At 51.0% G+C, this 26654-nt stretch overlaps 1 protein-coding gene across 2 annotated transcripts in view; it reads right to left on the minus strand.

Annotated features, from left to right (window-relative positions):
- The window catches only part of LOC147117664 (GMP reductase 1), a 131258-nt gene that overhangs the window by 64083 nt on the left and 40521 nt on the right, over positions 1-26654 (minus strand). For both annotated transcript variants that reach the window (XM_085988849.1, XM_085988850.1), the window contains exon 5: positions 17985-18066. In XM_085988849.1, coding sequence (XP_085844975.1) covers positions 17985-18066 — 82 coding nt within the window. The remainder of the gene's footprint in view (positions 1-17984; positions 18067-26654) is intronic.

The raw sequence follows: 26654 nt of genomic DNA on the forward strand, positions 1-26654 counted from the left end.
CCACCTCAGCATGTGCGGCAGCAGTCTGGGCTGGCTGGATGTTAGGTAGCGGCAAGGGCAATGGCGGAGTGGCAGTGGTGGGAGTAGGAATGCTGTCATCCTGAGAGAGGTCAGCAGGTTCTTGCTCCACAGACCCATTGCCACACCCCTGTTGGAGGACAGATTGCTGGCCTGCTGCAACACCCTGCAAGCCCCATTCGATCCTGGTAAACCTAGTCACAAAGGTAGCAGTCTGAGCTTGGGTGGCAGCAAGCTGAGACTGCAGGAGAGCGGTCTGCGCTTCCACTGCAGTACTGCGACATTGGGTCGCTTCCGCCTGTGCTGCTATGGCAGCTGTGACATCGCCCATCAGACGTAGCATCATGTCTGGGTCGACAGGGTCTCTTCTGGAGTTGTCCATCACTTCCAGCCTGGAAATCATGGGCTCCAACCTCTGCGCAAAGCCGCAGCCAATGTTAGAGGCGAACTCCACCATGCTCCTTGACATTACCAAGAAGCTCTCCGGCAGGCTTGCCATTGCACCTAGCAATTCGGTGTGCATGCCCATCACCCTTCTTCTGAAGGCTGCCCCATCGAGGTCCTTATGAGTTGTGTGCAGCAGATCCTGTGCACGAACTCACCTGCCGAGGAGCTAGCCCCCGAGCTAACCTTTCCCCCTGGCCTTGCTGCAGCCCACTTGTGCTCGGTGCCTCACTCCATGCAGATCCCTTTAAATTCTGTGCAGTGCCAGTTTCTGAGCTGGTGTCGGCGAGTGTCAGATGCAGTGACGGTGTACCTTCTTCTTCTTCATCACCTCAGGAACAGGCTCTGTGGCTGCTTGCTCTTAGTTATCGGAAAGCAGAGAGCACAAGGGTCAGGTAGTGGTGAGGGGAAGCAGGGGAGAGCAGGATATGCATGCATACAGCATCAGCAGCTTGTAAATGAGAAGAGATTGTGGGATGAGGGGGAAGTGGGATGTGAGAAGAAGGATTAGGAATGACCATACCGCTGTTGTCCCCAAGGGCTTCAACTTCGCCTGTTACCACGGCCTTGGTGACTTCCCATCCAATGATATCGAGCACTCGCTCCTCCAGTTGGCTCAAGGCCTGTATCACTGCTTGCCGCTGCTCCCGGCGATTGTGTGTGACCTTAGCCTGCAAGAGAAAGGGAAGTTGTGGTGTATGTAACCTGTTCCACCTTAAGAGAACTACCTTAAGAGATGTACTACTTTCTCTTGGCTGCTGTATACTGTAATACCGGTGGTGACCACACCGGTATATAAGTGTTGTGTAGGGATTTGCTGGGCAGTTCAGCCCTGACCTCCGAATAGTAAAGACCTGTTAAAGTTATTCTTGTGGTCTGTGTCCAGTGATTTATAATAAACATAACTGGGACACACAGACTTAACAGTGGCGACGAGTCCGATCTTACCCTGCGGCAGTTTTACATCCAAGGCAGCTTCGTCCTCAGAACAGGCGTCGAGAAGAGGCATCCGCCCTCATCATCCTGCTGAGCACCATCGCACGGGAGGCATCGAGAACCCGGGTTAAAAAGAAAAATTCTGACCACGAAGCCCTCCATCAGCGACAGGCAGTGATCATCCCTTCTACCACGGTGGTGGGTAAGCCGATCAGCGACACGAGCAGAAAGTCGGCCGCGTTGACTGTGGAGTGGGGGAGGGAAAACGGAGGAAAAAGGGCGGAGAACTCGACCACAGCCGGTGAAAAGGGCCGGGCTGCAATCGAGGCCGAGAGGCGCAGCGACTGGGGCAGCTTAAGGCACGAGAGCCGCGGAGAACTCAAACGCAGCCGGTGTAAAGGACCGGGCTGCATGAGAACCGCTGGGGAGGCAAGAACGGCAGCAGCACGGCAATCGCCATTGCAGCCAGCGGGGGAAGAAGGCAAACGCGGGAAACCGCCATTTTAGTAGGTGGGGGAAGAAGACAAGCGCGGGAAGCCGCCATTTTGAGAAAAAGATTTTTTTTTTTAAACTTGCAAGGATGCCTAAACATGGGAACATTAATACCTTTGATAGTGATATCGAAGATTGGACCACGTATGTAGAACGCATGGAAGTTTATTGTAAAGCAAATAAGGTACCAGATGATGAGAAAGCACTAACCTTATTAAGCTCAATGGGTGCGAAGACATACGGGCTATTGAAGCACCTTCTGTCACCAGATAAACCGGCGGATCAGACTTTCGCGAATATTGTTACTGTCCTGAAAAATCATTTAAACCCCACGCCGCTGATGATAGCGGAACGATTTAAATTTTACAGAAGAACGCAGCTGAAAGACGAAAGCAACGCTGAATTTTTAATTGAACTGCGTAAGCTATCAAAGTACTGTCAGTTTGGAACAGGACTAGCAGATGCGCTGAGAGATAAATTTGTGTGTGGATTGTTAAAAGAAGGAACACAAAAGCGACTGCTTGAGGAGAATGATCTTACGCTTGATAAAGCTGTCACTATTGCAGCATCGCACGAAGCCGCAGTGAGAGGCACTGCGGAAATGCAGCTACGGTCACCGGAACTCTGCACCAATCAAATGGTCTTGGGTACAGTAAAATGTTATCGTTGTGGAAAGACAACGCACGATCAGAACCAGTGCTGGTTCAAAAATCAGGAATGCAGAAAATGTGGCAGGCTTGGTCACATAGCTAAAGTATTGTGGTAAACCACTGTTTGTATTCCTGTTTGTCCTGTTTGTATTCCACTGTGTACATGCCTGGACATGCCTCGGCTGACTCCTCCCACAGGTCCTAGTATAAAGGTGACTGCTCCCCAGCCCTTAGTGTCATGGACCGGTCGACCACGCGAGGCAGACCTCCATTCTGTAGTTAATAAAAGCCTTTGGTTACTCTTCTAACTCTCAGTCTTTTATGAGTAATTGATAGCGCATCAATTTTATTAACAACATTTTTATAATGGAGAAGATCCTCACACCAGCATGCCTGGACTTAGATCATCGGCAGGCGGACTCATCCACCAAGTTTACTCACTGGCTTAAGTGTTTCGAAAAATTCCTGACCGCCTCCGAAGCAATCAAATCGGACGAGGACAAACTGGATGTCCTGACCTCCAAAGTGAACCACCGAGTGTACTCGGTCATCCAAGACGCGACCTCGTACGCGGACGCTATCAAGCTCCTCAAGGACCAGTACACGCGCCCAGTGAACGAAGTGTACGCCAGGCACCTCCTGGGGAGTCGTAAACAACAACCTGGGGAATCGACCGTGGAATACCTTCAGGCACTGTCTGTGCTTGGCCGGGCCTGTGGTTGTAAGGATGTAAAGGCCGCCGTGTACACAGAGGAACTTATCCGGGACGCTTTTGTAGCGGGCCACAGATCCAATTACACCCGACAGCGACTGTTGGAGCAGAGTAACCTCGACCTCAACAAGGCCTCTGAACTCGCACTATCGTTGGATGCAGCCTACCAGGGCATGGATGCCTACTCCTCTGCACCGTGGACGCCGCGGGGAATGACAGCCTGGGACACGGTAGGACCGCCTCATAGCGCCGTGCCACCCCAGCCACACCCCAACAACGGCCCAACTACCGCAGCAGTGTCCCAAGGCCAGACAGCAGTGCCCCAAGGCCAGAAATGCTACTTCTGTGGCCAGGCAAAACACCCCAGAGCGCGCTGCCCGGCGAAAAACGCGATCTGCTCGGGCTGCGGGAAGAAGGGACACTACGCTAGCGTCTGCAGGGCCAAAGCCACCCCGAACCCCAGCAGCGCCGCGTGTGGGCCATGCGGGCCGCCATCTTGGACCTCCCCGGCCATGTGCGAATCACCGGTACAGCAGCCATTTTGGACGCCTCCAGCCACATGGGGATCATGGACGCCGCCATCTTGGACGACAGCCGGGACGCAGCAGGCCCCCGACACCGCCTCATCTGATACCCGCAGCGACACACCGACCCCTACGCTGGCATCCGTTACACTGGACCAAGCGAGACCGCACCAACTGGCCAGTTCCACAATGGACATTAAGGTAAATGGTCACGATACAATCTGCCTTTTTGACTCTGGGAGCACGGAGAGCTTCATCCACCCCGACACGGTGCGGCGTTGCTCTCTCCCAGTCCTGCCTGCGCAACAGCGGATTTCTATGGCCTCCGAGTCCCAGTCGGCGGACATCGGCGACTACTGCGTGGTGACACTCGTAGTAGACGGGACCGTGTACGATCATTTTAAACTTCTGGTCCTGCCTGACCTCTGCGCTGCCGTCCTGCTGGGGTTAGATTTTCAGTGCCACCTTAAAAGTGTTACGATGGCGTACGGTGGACCCCTACCCCCACTCACAGTCCGCAGCCAGCAGCTTCCAAACTGCCCGCCGCGCACCAGGTGCAACCTCTCCACACTCAGAGTCACCCCCCCCCAACTGTTTGCTAACCTCACCCCCGACTGTAAGCCCATCGCCACAAAGAGCAGGCGATACAGTGCCGGGGACAGGGTTTTCATTAAAACCGAAGTGGAGCGGCTCCTGAAAGAAGGGATTATTGAGGGCAGCACCAGCCCCTGGCGAGCCCAGGTTGTGGTCGTTAAGACCGGCGAGAAGCAGCGCCTGGTCATCGACTACAGCCAGACAATAAATCGCTACACCCTGCTGGACGCCTACCCACTCCCCCGTATAGCTGATATGGTCAACCAGATCGCGCAGTACCGCGTCTTCTCGACCATTGACCTGAAATCAGCGTACCACCAGCTCCCCATCCGCCCTGAGGACCGCCAGTACACTGCCTTTGAGGCAAACGGCCGCCTCTATCACTTCCTTAGGGTTCCCTTTGGCGTCACCAACGGGGTCTCCGTCTTCCAAAGGGAGATGGACCGGATGGTAGATCAAAATGCGTTGCAGGCCACTTTCCCATATCTGGACAATGTGACCATCTGCGGCCGTGACTTGCAGGACCATGACGCAAACCTCGAAAAATTCCTCCGCACCGCCCAACTCCTAAACCTGACATATAACAAGGAGAAGTGCATATTCCGCACAAACCGCCTCGCCATCCTTGGCTGTGTTGTGGAACACGGAGTCATCGGCCCCGACCCCGACCGGATGCGTCCCCTTATGGAACTTCCACTGCCCCACTGCCTCAAGGCCCTGAAGAGGTGCCTAGGGTTTTTCTCCTATTACGCCCAGTGGGTCCCCTACTATGCGGACAAGGCCCGTCCGCTGATCAAGTCCACCTCTTTTCCCTTGACGGCAGAGGCCCGCTTAGCCTTCCACCGTATCAAGGAGGACATTGCCAAAGCCACCATGCACGCAGTGGACGAATCCATCCCCTTCCAGGTGGAAAGCGACGCGTCTGACTTTGCCCTGGCCGCTACCCTCAATCAGGCGGGGAGACCCGTGGCCTTCTTTTCACGAACCCTCCAAGGCCCGGAGACCAGACACTCCGCTGTTGAGAAGGAGGCCCAGGCGATTGTGGAGGCTGTGCGTCATTGGAGGCACTACCTGGCCGGAAAACGATTTACCCTGCTCACTGACCAGCGTTCAGTTGCTTTTATGTTTAACAACAAGCAGAGGGGCAAAATCAAAAATGACAAGATCTTGAGGTGGAGAATCGAACTTTCCACCTACAACTACGAGATCTTGTACCGGCCCGGGAAGCTAAATGAACCCCCGGATGCGCTATCGCGTGGCACCTGCGCCAGCGCGCAGATCGATAGACTGCGGGCCCTCCACAATGACCTCTGCCACCCGGGGGTCACCAGGTTCTTCCACTTCATCAAGGCCCGCAACCTGCCTTACTCTATTGAGGAGGTCAGGACCATGACCAGGAACTGCCAAGTCTGCGCTGAGTGCAAACCGCACTTTTATAGACCAGACAGGGCCCACCTGATAAAAGCCACTCGCCCCTTCGAGCGCCTGAGCGTCGATTTTAAAGGGCCTCTCCCCTCCTCCGACCGCAATGTGTACTTCCTCAATATTATTGATGAGTACTCCCGTTTCCCGTTCGCCTTCCCCTGCCCGGACATGACCAGTGCCACGGTCATTAAATGTCTGAACAACCTCTTCACCCTGTTCGGCTTCCCCAGCTATATCCATAGCGACCGGGGCTCATCGTTTATGAGCGACGAACTCCGTCAGTACCTGCTAACTAGGGGTATTGCCACAAGCAGGACCACCAGTTACAACTCCCGGGGGAACGGACAGGTGGAAAGAGAAAATGCGACAGTTTGGAAGGCCGTCCTGCTAGCCTTAAAGTCTAGGGGCCTTCCAACCTCCCGCTGGCAGGATGTGCTCCCCGATGCGCTCCACTCTATTCGGTCACTGCTCTGCACTGCCACTAACGCCACCCCTCATGAGAAAATGTTTGTCTTCCCAAGGAAGTCCACATCGGGGACATCGCTACCGCCATGGCTGACGTCCCCAGGGCCGGTCCTACTGAGAAGACACGTGAGGACCCATAAAACGGACCCCCTGGTCGAGAGGGTCGACCTCCTCCACGCCAACCCCCAGTATGCTTACATCGCATACCCGGACGGGCGGGAGGACACAGTCTCCATAAGAGACCTTGCACCCTCGGGGGCCGCAGTAACCCACTACCCACTACCACCACCCCCCACGATCCGATATCCAGCCCCAGCAGACGGCAGGCCTGGGCCCCGCGACCCGCTCGACATCTACGAGGACGACACGCCTGTGCCACAGCCTACGCTGGACTCGACGCCGGAAACTTCACTACCCCTGCCGTCGCCACGCAGATCACAGCGGCAGACAAGACCTCCGGAGAGACTCCAATACACTAACTTTGAATACACTTCACCCCGCCGGACTCAATTTTAAACAAGGGGTGAATGTGGTAAACCACTGTTTGTATTCCTGTTTGTCCTGTTTGTATTCCACTGTGTACATGCCTGGACATGCCTCGGCTGACTCCTCCCACAGGTCCTAGTATAAAGGTGACTGCTCCCCAGCCCTTAGTATCATGGACCGGTCGACCACGCGAGGCAGACCTCCATTCTGTTGTTAATAAAAGCCTTTGGTTACTCTTCTAACTCTCAGTCTTTTATGAGTAATTGATAGCGCATCAAGTATGCCGGTCAGGAAAGAAGACCAGCAACAAAAAGTCACCGCAGGAAAAGTACAGAAAGGTACACAAGGTGACAGAGAACAGTTCGAACGAACAGAAGTCAAATTCAGACTCCAGCAGTAATGAACTGGGTAGTCTAAGAGTACACAATGTTGGTAAGGAAGCAGACCTCCAAACAATCTGGGTCACACTTCAGATAGCAGGAGTCCAAGTGAAGATGGAATTGGACACTGGATCGGCATTGACGGTCATGAATAAGCAAGATTACAAAAGGTTATTCCCACATATTCCCCTACGGGATACGGAGATTGTATTGAAAACATACACGGGGCAAAGAGTATACCCCATCGGGAAGATAGAGGTAAAGGTGGTCCACAAGGGCAAAGAAAGCCGAGGAATGGACTTATATGTGCTACTGGGACGGGAGTGGATTAGGAAAATAAATATGGACTGGCATTCCTTAAAAGCACTAACGGTAGATTCCGGTAAAAAAGATGTCAAACCTAAACGATTGTCCAGAATATTGGACGATGCTAAAGAGGTGTTCCAACAGGGACTGGGAACACAGAGGAATTACGGCAAACATCAAGGTTGAAGAACATGCAAACCCGAAATTTTTCAAAGCCAGACCGGTACCTTATGCGATACGACCTGCTGTGGAAGCTGAGCTGGAAGGGCTAGAACGTTCAGGAGTACTGTCTAAGGTAGACTGGAGTGAGTGGGCCACGCCCATTGTCCCCGTCATGAAGTGTTCATCGAGCAACAAGCCGGGGGAACCGGGGAAGGTTCGCATCTGTGGAGATTTCAAGATCACTGTTAATCCGGTGCTTCACACGGTGCAGTATCCGCTTCCGCGGATTGAGGATATCTTCGCTTCGTTGTCTGGTGGGAAACACTTCACCAAGATAGACCTGGCGCAGGCGTACTTACAGATGGAAGTTGAGGAAGAGTCACGCCAGTATCTCACGAGCAACACGCATAGAGGCTTGTACCGGTATAATAGACTGGTTTTTGGAGTGGCATCGGCTCCAGCAATTTGGCAGAGGGCCATGGAGCAGGTGTTACAGGGAATTCCAGGCACACAATGTTACCTGGACGATATTCTGATTACAGGAGATGATGACGAGGAACACCTTGCAAATTTGGAACTGGTGCTCACCAGATTGAAAGAATATGGACTTCGAGTTAATCGCCAGAAATGTGAGTTCTTTCAGAAGCGGATCTCGTACTGTGGTCATGTCATTGACCAGGAGGGGCTTCATAAGTCTCCTGACAAGATCGAAGCTGTTGTGAAGGCTCCCGCTCCGGATAATGTATCCCAGTTGAGGTCGTTCCTAGGGTTGATTAACTATTACCATAAGTTTCTGCCAAATTTATCCACGGTGCTGCACCCGCTGAACGCTCTTTTGCAGAAGGGAGTACCATGGAAGTGGAGCGAGGACTGTAAGAGGGCCTTTCGCAAAAGCAAGGCATTGATCACCTCAGAGGAAGTGTTGGCTCACTTCAACCCAACGCTGCCTATTCGTTTGGCTTGTGATGCTTCTCCATATGATATTGGGGCAGTACTCTCACACAAGTTGCCAAATGGCCTGGAGAGGCCAGTTGCGTTCGCATCCAGATCATTGACCTCCGCTGAGCGCAACTATGCTCAGATAGATAGGGAGGCTCTCAGCCTTGTGTGGGGAGTAAAGAAGTTTAATCATTACCTGCAGGGCCAAAAGTTTACGCTTCTGACAGACCACCAGCTGTTGGTATCCATTTTTAACCCTAAGAAGGGTGGTTCGGTGATGACAGCACAGAGACTCCAGAGATGGTCCCTTTTCCTAGGGGGCACATCAATATCAGATAGAATTCAAAGGTACAAAGCAGCATGGTAATGCTGATGGGCTGTCGCGCCTGCCACTACCTACAGAGGAGGAGGCACCGACGGTTGACCCTGTTGAGTTATTTCACTCGACCATCATCGAATGTTTACCAGTCACCAATGCAAGTATTGAAAGAGAAACCAGGAACGACCCGACACTGTCCCGGGTCTACGAAGTGACAGTGAAGGGATGGCCAGCACATGGTGATCCACTGTTACCGGCATTCTCAGCAAGACGAGAACAGCTGTCCGTCTGTCAAGGAACATTGATGTATGGAACAAGGGTGATTATTCCTCCTAAGTTAAGAGAGAGAGTTCTAAAGGAACTGCATGAAGGTCATCTGGGGGGAGTCAAGATGAAAAGCCTTGCTAGGGCTTATGTGTGGTGGCCGGGTATCGACCAACAGATAGAGGATCTGACGAAAAGCTGCTCAGGGTGCCAAAAAGTGCAAAATGCACCTCCGATTGCACCGCTGCATCCATGGGAATGGCCTTCAACCCCATGGCAACGTGTACATATTGACTTTGCTGGTCCATTCATGGACTCCATGTTTTTAATTGCGGTGGACGCACATTCTAAATGGCCAGAAGTGATTAAGATGACTACCACTACCTCGGAAAAGATGATCGCGGTGCTAAGAACGATATTTGCAAGAAATGGATTGCCAGAACAAATATGTTCAGACAACGGACCGCAGTTCGTGTCAGAAGAATTCCAGAAATTCATGAAGAAGAATGGGGTGAAACATTATACCTCTGCCCCATATCATCCGGCTACAAACGGGTTGGCCGAGAGATTTGTACAAACGTTCAAAAAAGCAATAAAGGCCATGAGCGAAGATCAGATTCCACTACAACACAAGGTGGACAAATTCCTACTGGCATATCGAAACGCCACTCATGCAGTGACAAACCAAAGTCCTGCCATGATGTTCTATAACAGGAGGTTGCGGTCCAGGTTGGACTTGTTAAAACCAAATGTGCGGAGGGAAGTTGAAAACAAACAGTTCCAGCATATAAATAACAAGACCACTCGGAGTTTCGAAATAGGACAACCAGTGTTAGCCCGGGACTATAAAAACGAGAAATGGCAATCTGGAACAATTCGGGCCAGACAAGGACCCCTGATGTACATGGTAGATATTGGTGAAAATGTAATACGGCGTCATGCTGACCAACTGGTAGAATCGAGAACAAGGGTCGAACCCATGGTTACGGCAGAGACAACCGTGGAAGAAGTTAGTGAACCTGAAGCATCTACCTCAGAAGTGAATGTACCTGATGATGATGTCCAATCCATAAGAGACCAACTAGATGAGTCACCCCAGCAACGAGAATCAGAGACCCCTGAAAGGCGTTATCCAACTCGAATCAGGAGGCCTCCTCAGAGACTGAATCTTTGAACTGTTTTGCATGAAGTTGTATATATATATATGTTATTATGTTAAATGGGGTTATAACTGTTAAGCTAAAAAGGTAGGATTGTGGTGTATGTAACCTGTTCCACCTTAAGAGAACTACCTTAAGAGATGTACTACTTTCTCTTGGCTGCTGTATACTGTAATACCGGTGGTGACCACACCGGTATATAAGTGTTGTGTAGGGATTTGCTGGGCAGTTCAGCCCTGACCTCCGAATAGTAAAGACCTGTTAAAGTTATTCTTGTGGTCTGTGTCCAGTGATTTATAATAAGCATAACTGGGACACACAGACTTAACAGAAGTGTATGAGTGAGTGTGGTGCAATGTGTTTGTGTGATGTGCCTTCCATAGTTGAATAGCTGTCAGTGTGTGCAAGGTGTGAGATGTTTGTGTGGGTGTTGCAGCAGTGGTAAGGTTGAGAGCGAAGTGAAGCTATGATTGTGAGGTCTGAGTGGTGTTTGGTAGAAATTGTTGGTAGGTGAGTGGTGCATTGAGCAGTGTGAGAGGCTTGTGGTGTAGATGGTGGGATGCAGCATTTGCTGAAGCCTTCACTCACCTTGACCTGCCGTGTCAAGAGGTCCCTGCCTAAACCTCTCCGGTTCGCTACCTTTCTTTCCTCCTTTAAGACGCGCCTTAAAACCTACCTCTTTGACCAAACGTTTGGTCACCTGCCCTAATTTCTCCTATGTGGCTTGGTGTCAAATTTTTTGTCTTTTAATACTCCTGTGAAGCACCCTGGGACATTTTACTGCGTTAAAGGCACTATATAAATACAAGTTGTTGTTGTTGTCATATCCTCCAAGTTGAATTTGCGCCTGCAATTCATTCAATTCAACACAGTGTAACAATGTTGGGCCTGAAATGACGGTAGTTTCGACAGCGTACACACAGCATACACTGTCGGAAGCCTTCAGAAATGCCTCAAGTTCCGGGTTTCCACATGCGCTGCGCATGCGCGAAATGCCGGAACTTGTGATTTGTCAAGTTTCACATTGACAGATCCTTCATATCTGCTACAAACTCGCTTTTGCTGGCGCAGAGTGGGGCTATTTGTCCAACTGCTGCCCAGCGAATGCCCGCAACACCCTTACACCTGGTAAAAACAGGCAGAAGGCCGCCTTTTACCAGTGCAAGGGCTAAAATAAATGTTAAAATAAAATTTTGAAAATGATTAAAACATACACATACATTTAAAATTAGTTTAGGTAAATTTTGGCCCATTTTAAAATGTTCAAATTTATTTTTCAAAATATGACATTTTTATTTAATGCTTAATTAAAGGGTCCTTTAATTAATTTTGAACATGGGAACATTTATTTTTATTAAGTGGTGTGAATTCTTATTTATTTGACGATTTCTAATATGCTTATGGGGATTCCATACATAAATGGAATCCCCATAAGAATCATATGAATCCCCCTTTTTGATTGGTTGACCGGGCCCACGTGATCCAAGGGACGCTTGCGAACCACATGCGCCCCGGGATCTGTGGGACTTTACGCAGGCGTTGCCTGCAGGCCAGAGAAGGGAACTCTCTGTAGCTGTGGAACCAGGAGGTAAGTACAGAAATATTTTGTGATTCAGAAGCGTACTCAGGAGGTACGCCTCCGACCGCAAATTCAGGGTCAGTGTGTTTTAAACCCAGATTCAGTGGAGCTTCCCATAGTGCACCAGTGGGGCACTTCCATTCCTTACACCTGCCATTCTCTAAGTGAGATTGTTAACTTAGTCCTAACTTATGGGCAGTTTTGGGCTTTAAAGGAGGCTGATTTGAGTGTGTATGTTTTTGTGTGTGTGTGTGTGGTAGGTATCATTTGGTTGATGCATACAATACACTTTATAGTGTGCACATAAAGGGTATCATGAAGCATGCTTGGGGTGATGTCTGTACTGAACCAGTGGTCTTGACACCAACTATTTAATTTTTCTTTATAAATACACAAACTCCACACTACCCAAGATGTGATGATACAGTCACACACTCATAGTGTTGCTAACACAGCAAAGCATAGCTAAATCCTAAGGGCTAGAAATGCATTATAGCCCAGGAATGGGCAGTATAATTAGAAAAGTTGGAGAATTTGTGCTCACTGCTCAAAGAAATGATTGGAGTCCTAATTCAGGTCTTTGACGTTACACTCAAAGGGTGGACCAAGATCAGGTGCAGTCTAATCGCAAGTCATGATTGCCACAGGCATATTCCAGTTCTTAAAGGGGAGGTTCACTGATGCTGCAGAACCTAATTCTCAGCATTGCAGGCTGTGCAGCTGCCTCAGCAAGCAGCAGCAGGTCAAGGAGAAGGAGCCGGAGGACTGAAGCAGCTGTACTCCTGGCAGATCCACGCCCCAGGGAAAGAGCCCGCAGATACTGCAATCAAGCATTGGAGGCGGAGGGCAGTGCTCTACTCGGCAAGTGGCAGGAGGCCAAGCCACATATCTTCCGCACCATGTAGAGGGAGGTAGCGCAGCATGTCTCAGGCAGCACTGTGGTCCCCAGGATCTACACACAGTGCAGGAAGAAATTTAACAACCTCACTCGGGTGGTCAGGGTGAGTGAATGCTTCGACAAATGCTACATACCACCATCTGAACCACAGTCTTCAGACACTGCCCAAAGCACCACCCACCAACAATCTCTACCAACCAACATCTCACACCCTGCACACAATGGCAGCTATTCAACTATGACAGGCACATCCCCAAACACATTGCTACACACTTTCTTTTCTCTTGCAGGCCAAAGTGGCTCACGACAGGAGGGAGCAAGAGCGCACAGGCGGGGGACAAGCCGACACCCAACCGCTGTCTGCGCTGGAAAATAGAGTGCTGCAGATTATTGGGGCCAGGTGGTAGCTGCCATGGTCACCGGCAACGATGACCCCCTTGGGGACAACAACGGTATGTTCATCCCTACACCTTCTTCACACATCCCACTTCCCCCTCACCCCACAAGCCTTTTGCACTTTACAGCTAATCATGCTGTATGCATGCATTTCTCCCTTCCTGCACCCTCGCCTCACCTTAACCCGACTCTTGTGCCTTTCTGCTTTCAGATTGTCAGCAAGCACCTGAGCAGCCTGTCCCTGAGGGCACCGTAGAGAGTGAGGTCGGAGAAGAGGAGGAGAAAAAACATACCACATCACTGCATGTCTCACCCACAAGCACCAACTGAGACACTGGCACTACGCATTCTTTAGAGGCTAGTATAGTCACGGGATCTGCATAGGATGAGGCACCGGGGACGAGTGAGCTGCAGCAAGGCCAGAGGAAAAGGGTAGCTTGGGGGCCAGCTCCCCGGAGGGCAAGCTCACATACAAGTTCTGCTGCACAGGACTCAGATGAGGACCTCGATGGGGAGTCATTAAGAAGGGTGATGGGCATGCACATGAAGATGATAGGTGCAATGGCAAGCGTGCCTGAGCGCCTTTCGGTAATGATAAGGAGCATGGAGGAGTCCGCCTCCAACATTGCACAAGGCTCTGCACACACCATGGAGCCCATCATTTCCATTCTGCAAAGGATGGTAGACTCCCAGAGAGACCGTGGCGACCCAGACCTGCTGCCGCTTGTGATGGGCAATCTGGCAGCTTCCATGGCAGCAACATCTTAGTGCTGTAATGCAATCTATGCTGGGCGGCATCCAATCTCGGACTGCTCTCATACAGTCTCAGCTTGATGCCACGCAAGCTCTGACTGCTGCCATTGTGGCTGGGTTTACCACCGTCAACCGGGGCTTTCACGGTGTCGCAGCAGGCCAGCAATCTGTGATCCAGCAGATTGGTAGTGATGCTGAGGTGCTGCCCTGGGGCAGTGGCAGTGGGTCAGTGGCGCAGGAACCTGTTGTCCTCTCTCAGGATGACAGCATTCCTGCTCCCACCATTGCCACTCCGCCATTGCCCTTGTCGCTGCCTGTCAGCCCAGACTGCTGCCGCCCACGCTGAGGTGGTGCAGCCTACAGCCAGGCCTTCCAGGTCCAGAGCTGGTGGAGGGCGTCCTGCAAGGCCACTGAAGTCTCCTGCACGGACACTCAGCAACGTTCCACCTGCCCTGCTGCAGCCACTGGGCCAACACTTTGTAGGAGCACTAGAGTAGGCAGAGGCACAGTAACGCGAAGCACTAAGGGATTGCACAAGGGTGAATAGTTAATATTGTTGTTGTAAATATGTGTTCACTGATTATTGATAAATTTATTAATTCAGTTTGCATTCTTTTGTGGTGTGTCTCATTTCAGCTTTGCGCTGTGATATGGCCTGCGACAGGGATGGAATGATGGGGATGTGGTGAGCAACAGGGATCTGGGGTTTAATTCATTCGAACCACAGTCTGATGGGGTGGTTACAGACCGCCTTTCCGGAAGGCCGATTCAGTGGCTGCCTCCTCCCTTGCTCCTGTTCTTCCTCCTCCTCGTCTTCCTCTTCTTCCTCGTCCTCCTCTCCCTCTTCCTGAGGTCGTCCCACAATCCCTGGTGGCAAGGGCTGGGCCCTCATGATGGTTAAGTTGTGGAGCATGCAGCAGACCACCATGTAATGGGACACCCGCTCAGCCGAGTACTGGAGGGCTCCTCCCGAGTGGTCAAGGCAGTAGAACCATTGCTTGAGCACCCCGATGGTCTGCTCGATGATGTTCCTGGTGGCAACATGGCTCTCATTATATGAGTGCTGGGCAGGAGTGTTGGGGTTGTGGAGGGGAGTCATGAACCAGGTGGAGAGCGGATAGCCCTTGTCTTGCACCAGTTAGCTGCGAACTTGATGTGGTGGCTGGAAGAGTCTGGCACAGGATGAGGGCATCGTGGCTGCTGCCAGGATAATGACATTGACACTGAGGATTCGCTGTCTGTGGTCGCACACCAATTGCACATTAAGTGAGTGGTAGCCTTTGCGATTATGGAAGATCTCAGTACTGTTATGCGGTGCCCACAAAGCCATGTGGGTGCAGTCAATGGCCCTGCACCATCGGGAATCCCGCTATTCTGACAAAGCCACAGGCACACTCGTCTTGCTTCTATCTGGTGAAGGGGAAGGAAATGTAGTCCCTTCTCCTACTGTAGAGAGCCTCTGTGACCTCCCGGATGCAGCAATGGATTGCAAACTGCGAGATGTTAGTTATGTCTCCTGTTGCAGACTGGAAGGATCCGCTGGCGAAGAAATTGAGGGCGACGGTGACCTTGAAAGCCACTGAGAGAGCCGTGGTCACCCTGCTCTGAGGCTGGAGGTCTGGTTGCAGGAGGTGGCAGAGCTCTGTGCCCATCTTGTTGGTGAAGCGGAGTCTTCTTATACACTGCTCCTCGCTTAATTGGAGGTAGGAGAAGTGCTTTCGGAGTACCCTCGGAGGGTAAGGCCTCCTGTTAAGAGCCCTGATGGCCCTCCTCCTCCCTCTGGCCACATATTCCAGTCTTTCTCGCTGCCTCCGCTCCCTCCACCGTAGATCCCGGAGGGTGAGGTCGACTGCCAGTACAGCCCCCATTAATGTAACCAAGTGTAGCAGTTTTATTTTTTAAAGAATAAATGTAGCTACTTTTTAGTTGCCACTACACTCCTGATAATAAGTAACCTTGAAATCACGGAATGAGACTGACAAGAAAGCACTGAAACTCCACTAACCTGCTGCAACTCATTACTGATGATCCCTTTAAATAACGTCCCTGGAGCCAGCTTCCTTGTGCTTCACACCAGCTCTCCCTGTCGCTGTTTCCTTCAGGCGCTAAGGTAGGCGGCAACAATCAATTTTGCAGATCGGGCGGCCAGTGAGCGTTGCACACTCACTGACGTCACGATCCACCTGGCGTTGAGGCTCCTGACAATAACTGATAGCGGCGGCGCTGCGGGAGGGGGGTGGGAAGTGGGATTTGGCATGCGGCACTGGATTCGCCTCGCCCCAGCGATAATGCTCTAGCGCCCCGTTAGCACCATCTGCTGGCGCTAATGTACCAAATTTTCCCCCATCAAGTGTTTTTTCTAATACTTTCACTGAGAAGAATATGATCCAGTAAGACAATGACCTAATGAGAAATGATCTTTGTCTGTAAATTTGTGCTAATCCCCTCACCCCAACTTGGTTCTTGCCCTGAGCAGGTTAGTGACCCGCTTGCCAGTTTTCATTCTTTCTCTCAGGAGGAGCACTCAGTCTACATCCGGTTTCTCTCCCACTGGCAATGTCAAGGATCTCGTGAGAAAGCAGACTCACACTTAGAAGTTACACAGAGAGTTCACAGCCCTCCACAGCATGTCTTAGATCAATAACGTGTTACCATGGCACCTGAAAAGCTTGTATTTTATAAACTGGGAACAAATCTTTGGCTGTTTGTTTGTGGTTTTGCCTGAGTTTTAAGGGTCAGTCCAGATCTAATTCAATCTGAATCCTATTTCAGTGATTCACTAGCAACTTCTGAGAGAGGGCCATGCAGGTGGAGCACATCACAGATGGTGCCAGGCCTGTCATTACCCAACATCCACGCACATGCACTTTCTAGTAGGGGTTGCTTGATGATGACCAGGAGGAATAGTCCTGGTCAATTTTTCCTCCCCCATCACAGGGACACTGCACCCAGTTGTAGCAGCCCTACAGAGATCGGTTGACTAGTGGATTAGTCCAATATTTTGTCTTCATGGGCCACATACGTGCATACCATGGAGCCTTTGAGGGCAGGTATTAGTCTAGGCTTTCTGACTGGGGGCCATTTGGGTAGAGTGGGACTTCCACCAATCCTGGAGATGATCCCCTGCCTTGGGCCATTTCTGACCATGGGGTCACTTTGGGAGGTAGGTTTTCTGGTCTCTGCTGGAGAAACATGCTAGTCTGAGGCCAGAGATTGCGGGTGATGCGGCCTGTGCATGGGTCACACTCTGATAACATTCACGGAGAGCTCCCTCTTGTCCTGATGTCGAGGCCTCCTCAACTGAGATTTGACTACTGGACTCTGGTGTTAAACAAGTGGCCCCTGCATCCTGGGTTCAACTGGGCAAATGTGGAAAACATAGTAGAGGCTATTTTTCCCTCATCTGCATCAAATATAGGAACTCTGGCCTGATGTAGCATTCCAAGCCAGATCTGGTGGGGCAAATGTTAGCCTAAGTCATAATGTTTAAATCAATGTTTCCGTTAATTTGCATATATCGCAAGTTGCTGATGCTAATAGATCTGATTTAGGATTATCCAACAGATGAGGTAACAGCACCAAGAACAGCCCTTTCCAAAGCTCTAGGGCCACAGAGTTCAAACAGGACAAAGCAGCAAATAGGAAATATAAACATAAATAGGATTGAATTGCCTTGGTTTGAGGGCCTGTCGATCAGGACTCAGGAGCTGCATGTTGCCTTGGGAGTGAAGGTTAAACACATCCATGGATTACTGAAAAAATCCTGGGCATTCTTGGTCTGTGTGGCTCAGTACAACACTGTACAGTACACTTACGCACAAATGCACAGGAAAGCATCCCAGAGGGGTTTTTAATAACTATTATGTGAGTTTCAAAACTGCTTGTCCGAGTTGTTTGGCACAGAGACTATTGGACGGATATTATATGAACAAGGATACTAAAACTCAGTCATCCTTCCAGCCTCAAAGAATGAAAACAAGAAAGTAATTGTGTTTATCAATGAATGTGAACAAACTGAGATCAGCCTAAGTTAAACTTTAGAGCATTTTGTTCCCTCATAACCTGCTACGTTACTCATTTACCTGGTCCGATGCCCACTTTGATGATGTCAGCTCCTGAGAGAATAAGCTCTTCAACCATCTCGCCTGTCACCACGTTACCAGCCTTGGGTTTGACGAAACAAAAGGGACCGAGAAAACAAAATAAAGACGTTATAACGGAAAGGCAGCCACAACGTCTTAAGGATGTACAGCTTTGTGTGCCAGGCACAGAGGTTGTGGGCAAGGCTTCACACCAGGAGAATGCTATCAGAAAATGTTATGCTATTTCAGCGTCTAGCCTATGATCAAGAGACAGTTTAATCAGCATCTTTTACTTTATCAGCAGACCCGGAAAGCAAACGTGGCAATGGATTATCATCAGTGGGTGGCATAGAAACATAGAAAAATAGGAGCAGGAGTAGGCCATTCGGCCCTTCGAGCCTGCTCCGCCATTCAATATGATCATGGCTGATCCTATATCTCAATACCATATTCCTGCTCTCTCCCCATACTCCTTGATGCCTTTTGTGTCTAGAAATCTATCTATCTCCTTCTTAAATATATTCAGTGAATTGTCCTCCACAGCCTTCTGTGGTAGAGAATTCCACAGGTTCACCACCCTCTGAGTGAAGACATTTCTCCTCATCTCAGTCCTAAATGTCCTATCCCGTATCCTCAGACTGTGTCCCCTCATTCTAGACCCCCCAGCAAGGGGAAACATCCTCCCTGCATCCAGTCTGGTTAGCCCTGTCAGAATTTTATACGTTTCAATGAGATCTCCTCTCATTCTTCTAAACTCTAGTGAATACAGGCCTAGTCAACCCAATCTCTCCTCATACGACAGTCCTGCCATCCCAGGAATCAGTCTGGTGAACCTTCGCTGCACTCCCTCTATGGCAAGTATATCCTTTCTTAGGTAAGGAGACCAAAACTGCACAGAGTACTCCAGGTGTGGTCTCACCAAGTGTTGTGTCTCCTTGTGTTCTTATTACTATATATAATACAGGCACTTTTAACTCATTTTAGTTACTGCTTTTACTCAGCTATATTCTTGCTTTGTTGCTGTTGCTGCCTCATGGTGCGGAGTGATACAAGATGTCCGTCCTTGCACTGTGCATTCCTTTTCACAGTGTGTCACATGACAATATAAATACACTAACCAAAGTCGTTCCATATAACTATGTAACAAATAGTTCCATTTAACGATGTAATAATATAACAATGTAACATCCCTCTTTCTCAAAACTAAAACATGAAATTTAAAAATTTAAATTAGAAAAATATTATATTAAACTATTATCAACTACAAAGAATCGTGAGTATTCTTTTCTTATTCGCGATATCGCTCAGGTGGTTGGATGTTGTCCCTCCATCTTGTGGATTTGGTGGTGACCATTCCTCTCTGCGGTGTTTTGGTGTGTTCCGCTCTCGTTGTTGTTGTCGCACTTGGAGTTGGAGTGTGCATTCTCGTGGTTGTTTGATTTGTAGCGCTTGTTTCTGGCATTGTACTGCTTGTGGTAGCTGGTGTTGTCAATGTTGTTGATGTTGTCTGCTGCTTAACCAGTTCAGGGGAAGGTCTGATGTGGAGTCTGTTCCGTCTGTATTGGTTACCAGGTTGAGTCTCTACGAAGTAGGATCTTGGAGTATCAGCTTTTCCAATGACCTTGGCTGGATTCCAGGTTTTCAACACCGGGTCTTGTACTTGCACTGATTGCCCATTCAGCAATTCTGGTAGCATCTTTGCATGTTTATATCGTAATGTTTGCTTCCTACGACTTGTGCTTCTGCCAGCTTCTGTCTGAAGTCCTCCTGGTCCTGGGGAGGATGTATTTTTGCTGGTAGTGTAGTCTTAAACTTCCTCCCATTCAGCAATTCCGCAGGTGATTTCATGTCTGCTTTCAGTGGTGTTGATCTGAGTGATAGGAGGGCAAGGTCTTGGTCTTCCCCTATCTCACTACTTTTGATGAGAGTTCTATTGACAGTCTGGATCTGTCTTTCGATGAACCCGTGTCCCCTTGGGAAATGTGGGGATGAGGTTACTATTTTGAACCCATACTTTTCTGCCAGAGCTCTGAATTCACTCGATGTGAACTGGGTTCCATTGTCACAGATTACCTTTTCCGGGATTCCTTGTTCAGCAAACAAGCTCTTTGCAATTCTGGTGGTAGTTGTGGCTCTCAGATCTTTCATCCTTCTCACAAAAGGAAACTTGGAATAGTAATCTGCCATTATGAGATACCATTCTTGATTGCACATGAAGAGATCTGCCCCAACAGTATGCCATGGTCTTGACGGTATTTCACTAGGTATCATCTCCTCTTTCTGTTGTGCATTTCTGTATTTCTGGCATATACCACATGCAGAAACCATCTGTTCGATATTTTTGTACATGCCTATCCAGTATACAGCTGATCTGGCTCTCAGCTTGCATTTCTCCATTCCCATGTGGCCTTCATGTATCAGATGGAGAAGTTCTGTCTGCATCGTCTTTGGCACGATGATCCTCGATCCAGCAAGGAGAATACCGTCTTCTACTGCAATATCGTCTCTAATCGTCCAGTATTGACGAATTGTCGTCTGTACCTGCTGGAATCTCTCCGGCCACCCCTGTATCACTTGTTGTGTGAGTAGTTGCAATTCCTCGGCCTAGAAATTCATTACAGCTACTTTTGGGGCGGTAAAGTCGGGCGGCCGCTAAAGTTTGCGCCCGGCGCAAATTCGAGGCCACTTCTCCGATATTCATTAGCTTCGCCCTAAGAGTTTGCTCGAGCGCTAAAACTGGCGATGCACGCCTCTCTTTAGGCGCTAAGCCGGAGGTGCTGAGCGAGAGCGCCGAGGCCGGATGCAGCGCAGGTGCGGCCATTTCTTGATTGACATCAGACACCCTGGCGCCGGCCAGCTCTTAAGGGGGAAGGGTCGACTTGGTCTGCTGCCACGCCCTGGATAGTGGAGCCCTGCAGCTAGGCCTGAACACTGCTGCTGGACCCAAATAGCGCCTGAAACCATGGAGAAGGCCCGTGAACGAGCGCAGCGCTTCTCAGAGCTTGATCTGAGGGTGCTGGTTGGTGCTGTGGAGAAGAGACGCCATATTTTGTTTCCGGACAATGGCAGGAAGCCGCCGGCCCGCGTCTACCGGAGAGCCTGGAGGCGTGTCGCCACCAAGGTGACATCCAACAGCGAGGTCCCCAGGAGCGGTGTCCAATGCCGCAAAAAGCTAAATGACCTCGCCAGGATTGTCAGGGTGAGTACCCTTTCCAGTGTCCTCCTCATCCTTGCATGTGCACCTCACATTATGGGCAAAGGGACCTGAAAGCCCTAATGGCCAGCCCTCATGCAGCAGCTATGGGACACTCATGAACATCAATTGCACATTGTGCACTTAACACACTGGCCAGGCTATTCGACCATGGGAGGCAGTGCACACAAGATCAGGGCTACACACTGTACTTAGAGGCAGTCCTTTCTCTTGCAGGCCAAGCTGGCCAATAATAAGAGGAGCCGGACTGCGACCGGGGGAGGCGGACCCCAGATCCAGCCGCTCACCGAGCTGCAACATCGCGTGGAGCGCATCATGGGTGCCCGGGTGATTGGCCCCGTTGCATCTGGAGATGCCGACCCTGTTCTGGGCACCAATGGTAAGGACATCACCTTTTGGACCTCTCTCGTCCCACTTGCGCATCAGATCTACATCCTTTGCCACTGTCCGACCAATGCGCTGAATGCCACCACTCATGCATCCCTCGCTGACGCCCTCTCCTCCCTCTAAAGCTACTCTTGTGCCTTCCTGCTTTCAGATGGTGAGGAGGAGGTCCCTGAAGTTGCCAGTGACAGCCCCTCAGAAGAGGAGGAGGAGGAGGAGCAAGAGGAAGGCGGCCCATCAGGGGAACGCTCAGCCGCGGCAACCCATGCCAATGTAGGGGACACGTCTTCCCTGGAGGGGAGCGTGGGGGAAGTGTCGGAGGGGAGGGTAGCTCCTGGGACCAGCGGCCTGCAGAAACGCGGGAGGGGGGTGGTAGCTCAGCGGCCTTCTCCCCAGAGGGGGGAAGGGTCGGAGGGGAGTCCAATTGCTGGGCCCAGCGGCGTCCAGCAACGCAGGAAGGGTCGGCCAGCTCGGCGGCCTTCTCCCCAGAGGGAGAGTCCGGCCTCCAGTCCGGAGATGGCCAACGCCGAGGAGATGCGCCGCCTCGAGGACTTGTCCGCGGACTCGGAGCGCCGGCACACGGAGCTCATGGGGGTAGTGGCACGGTTGCCTGAGGCCATCGAGTCCCTGTCTCGGAGTGTGACCGAGTTCGGGGCCTCACAGGCCACCAGTCGGGCGGAATTCGGGGCAGCTCAGGCAGCGAGTGGCCAGGTGATCAGTGGTGCCGTGCAGTCACTGGGTGCTCTGATGAGGTCAGTGAACAGGTCAACATGGGCACTCACTGCTGCCACACTCGCTGTGTCAGCCAGGCATCGCCAGGGCATCCGGCGCGCTGCAGCAGCACAGCGGTCTGTCCCTCGGCAGATTGGTGCGCATGCTGCAGTGCTGGCCCGGCTGAGTGCCAGTGTCTCAGGCGACCAGCGAGCGCCTGCCATCCGCCAGCTTGCCCCCATTCCTCCAGCCGCCACTGCCACTCCCCCAGTGGAGCTGCCAGGAGCTGCTGCAGCGACTGATGCTGGCCAGCCACAGCTGCAGCATTCACCAGCCGGCCCCTCGACGGCCAGACCTCGTCTAGGCCGACCCCCAAGGGCATCTGCCGTCACGACATGTGCCCCTCAGGAGCCTGCCCCCAGCCTTGCAGCAGCCAATGGCTTCACTTTGAGGAGGAGCAGCAGGGCGTGCAGGGGCCGCCAAAGTTTGCAGAAGGCATCGCCCTCGCGGGCCACTAAGTAGAGGGTGTGTCCAAATGCTGTGTTTTCTGGAATGTGTGTTTTGTGAAGGCCGAGGATGAAGGCCATTTTTGTTTACATCTTTTGTTAATGCTCCCCAGGTTGTGGGAGTGAGTCATGTGTGTGAGTGTTTTTTGGGGGTTTCGTCTGTTTTTGGTTTTCATGTGGGAAGGGCCCTGAGTTTGTACAATAAACCATTTTATTTATTCACATTGTCCATGTTTGATCTTTGAAGTGTTTGTTGCCTTAACCGGCTGACGGCTTGCGGAGCGGCTGCAATCATGTTCTTTCATTGGCACAAGCCATTCCCTGACAGGGGGCCTAGAAGTGACGGTCAATAAGCCGCCGCCGGGCGGCCCTTGGACCTTCTGCCTCCCTCCTGGGCTGGTACTCCTCGTCCTCCTCCTCCTCCTGAGGTGGTGGTCCAACGCGAGGTGGCAGTGCCTGAGTCCTGCGGATAGCCAGGTTGTGCAGCATGCAGCAAACGACGACGAATTGGGAGACTCGCTCCTGCGAATACTGGAGGGCTCCCCCGGAGCGATCCAGACAGCGGAACCGTTGCTTCAGGACGCCGATTGTTTGTTCTATGATGTTCCTAGTCGCTTGATGGCTCTCGTTGTATGCCTCTTCAGCAGGGGTCATGGGCGCGCGGAGCGGGGTCATGAGCCAGGTACACAAAGGATAGCCTTTGTCCCCGATAAGCCATCCTCTTGGGTGAGGCTGTGCCTGGAACATGTCAGCCACAGTTGTCTGTCGCAGGATAAAGGCATCGTGGCTGCTGCCTGGAAAGCGGGCATTGACAGCTAGGATGCGCTGCCTGTGGTCACGCACCAGCTGTACGTTGAGGGAATGGTAGCCCTTCCGGTTGCGGTAATCCTCGGCATGCTCCAGAGGTGCCCGCAAAGCCACATGCGTGCAGTCAATGGCGCCCTGCACCATGGGGAAGCCCGCTATTCTTGCAAATCCCACTGCACGCTGCTGCTGCTTTTCCAGGGTCATGGGGAAGGAGATGAATTGACGTCTCCTTCTGAAAAGGGCATTGGTCACCTGGCGGATGCAGCAATGCACGGCGAACTGTGAGATGTTAGCGATGTCCCCAGCAGCGGATTGGACGGAGCCGGTGGCATAGAAGTTGAGAGCCACCGTCACCTTCACTGCCACCGACAGAGACGTCCTGCGCATCAGCTGTGGACGCAGATCTCTGTGCAGCAGCTGGCAGATGTCTGCAACCACCTCCCTTCTGAATTGCAGCCTCCTAACACACTGCGCGGCAGACATGGTCAGATAGGAGGACTGCTGGCGGTATACCCTGGGTGGGTAAGGCCTCACTTGGCGACGCCTGTTGCCCCCTCTGCGTCTAGCCAGGGCTGCCACTCTCTCACGGCGTCTGTAAGCCCTTCCGGCATAAGGCTGAAACTCAGCGTTGGCACCCAATGCAGCCCCCATTATATGCTGGCAAACACTGAGATCTCAATGAAGGCAAAGATAATTGCTAAGCTCTGGCCTGAGCCAAAAATACCTGTCCTAGTGTTGTGCCAAAGCAGTAAGCTCTCCTCCTTGGTCTCTCTCCAAAAAAACGTTGCACAAGAGTGAATGCTGCAAAATGGCTGGCCTTTATAGTGCAGGGTAAGTGCCCTTTAATTTGCGCTCCCCGCGGCCCGCCTCGGCTGTGTACCGTTCCACTTCACAGTCGTTAGGGCCGCCCGGCGCACAATGGGGCGGCGCGAGTGAAGTTCCGGTTCCGGGCGCACAAAGGGCGTTGCACGATGAAATGACGTCATGATCTGCGCACGCAGCAGGGCGCGCGCTAAGACTTTGCGCTGGCGCTAAATGTCTACTGAAGTTGGGGCGAGGCGCAGATCGCGCTGCGCCCGGGCGCTAAGCGCCTAGCGCTCGAGATCTACTCCTCCTATGGCGCTAATGGCTGGCGCGCCCAACTGAATTTCTAGGCCCTCATCTTTTCTAGTCTCATCTCTGATTTGACTGAGCTTTGTAGGGGTAACACTCATTAGGTGGTGGATTTTCACTGTTAGACCCTCCACCTTGTGTTTCTCATATGGTGACAATCGAGACAACGCATCTGCTAGCACCATTTCCTTTCCTGATTTATATTTAAGCGTGAAGTCATAGCTTTGGAGCCTTAGAAGTAGTCTTTGCCGTCTTGCAGGTGCTTTGCACGGATTCTTCTTATAGATCTGTTCTAGTGGACGATGGTCACTCTCTATTGTAAACTGCCTTCCATACAGGTATGTATGAAATTTTTCGCATCCATACACTACTGCTAATAGTTCTCTTTCTATATTGGCATATCTCGTCTCGGCAGACGTCAAGGCCTTTGATGCGAAAGCTATTGGCTTTCCTTCCTGCACAAGAGCTACCCCTAGTCCCCTGGTAGAAGCGTCTACTTGCAGAGTGACTGGTTTTCTTCTGTCATAATATGACAGACTTGTTTCTTTGCACAACAGTTCTTTAAGTTGTTTGAAATTCCTTTCGTGTGATTCAGACCACTGGTATTCGGCATCTTCTTTCATTAGCTCTCTGAGATTTGCTGTATGTTCCGACATGTTTGGGATGAAAGAACTCATGTATTGGACCAAGCCGAGGTAACTCCTCAGCTCTTTCTTATCTTTGGGTGTTTCATTTCAGCAATCGCCGCAATCTTCTCAGGACTTGGCTTGACTCCCTCTGGCATGTAAATCATACTGAAGAATTGACATTCCTTGACTTTAACAATGCACTTATCGGCATTTAACTTGATGCCAGCCTTCCTGGTACGCTCCATGGCCTCATGTAGGTGCATATCATGGTCTCTTTCATCTGCTCCATAGATCTGGATATCATCAGCTATTCCTATAGCTCCTCCACAGCCTCTGTATGTCTCGTCTACTTTCTGTTGAAAGATATCTTGACTGACCTTTAACCCGAATGGTAGCCGCAGGAATTTGTAACGCCCAAATGGTGTGTTGAATGTTGTCAGTGTTGTTGATTCCTCATCCAACTTCACGTTCCAATATCCATTTCTGGCATCTAGTTTTGAGAAAACCTTGGCTCCTGCCAGTGATGGCGTAATCTCCTCTAGCGTTGGGGTGGGATAGTGGTCCCTCTTTATCGCCTGGTTTAGATCTTTGGGGTCCAAACATATTCTGAGATGCCTGTTTGGCTTTTCTCGTACCACAATTGAGTTTACCCAGTCTGTGGGTTCAGTGACCTTTACGATCACTCCCTTTTCTTCCATCTCCTTTAGCTCTCTTTCAAGCTTGGTCTTCAGCTCGATAGGTACTTTTCGTGGAGCATGGATAACGGGCTTTACCTCTGGATCGATGGTGATGTGGTATTGGAAAACTCCAAAACATCCCACTGTATCATCGAAACATTCCGGATACATGTCTATCAAGTCTTTTTTACTCTTGATCTGTGGGCGGTTCTCCAGCGGGGTGTTGCTGTCTATCCTCAGTGACGTTTCCTTCAGCTCGTGATTCACTGAGATCAATCTCAACTTCTCGTAGCTGTTTAATCCCAGGATCGCTGGCCCCTCAGTGTCGGTGACATAGAACATGCAGTTGATGTTCTTTCTTTTATGTGTCCCTTTGACAAAGGTTATTCCGAGTTGTTTAATCTCACTCCCCCTGTATGCTGCCAGCGTGACATTACTTGCCTTTAAACAACCACTTTTCGGGTAACCATCTTCTCTCAAGTTTTCGGGAAAGATCTGCTGGTACAGTCTCAATGGGAGAATGTTGCTCTGAGCCCCTGTGTCCAGCTTCAACTTTAAGTTGATGGTTGTGGGCTGACCTTTGATCCTCTTTTTGATTTGGATGATGGTGTGCAATTCTCTCCTCGGAG

Source organism: Somniosus microcephalus, chromosome 5 (assembly GCF_052327205.1).
Source record: "Somniosus microcephalus isolate GS21.2 chromosome 5, FLI_Smic_1.0, whole genome shotgun sequence".
Lineage (NCBI taxonomy): Eukaryota > Metazoa > Chordata > Chondrichthyes > Squaliformes > Somniosidae > Somniosus > Somniosus microcephalus.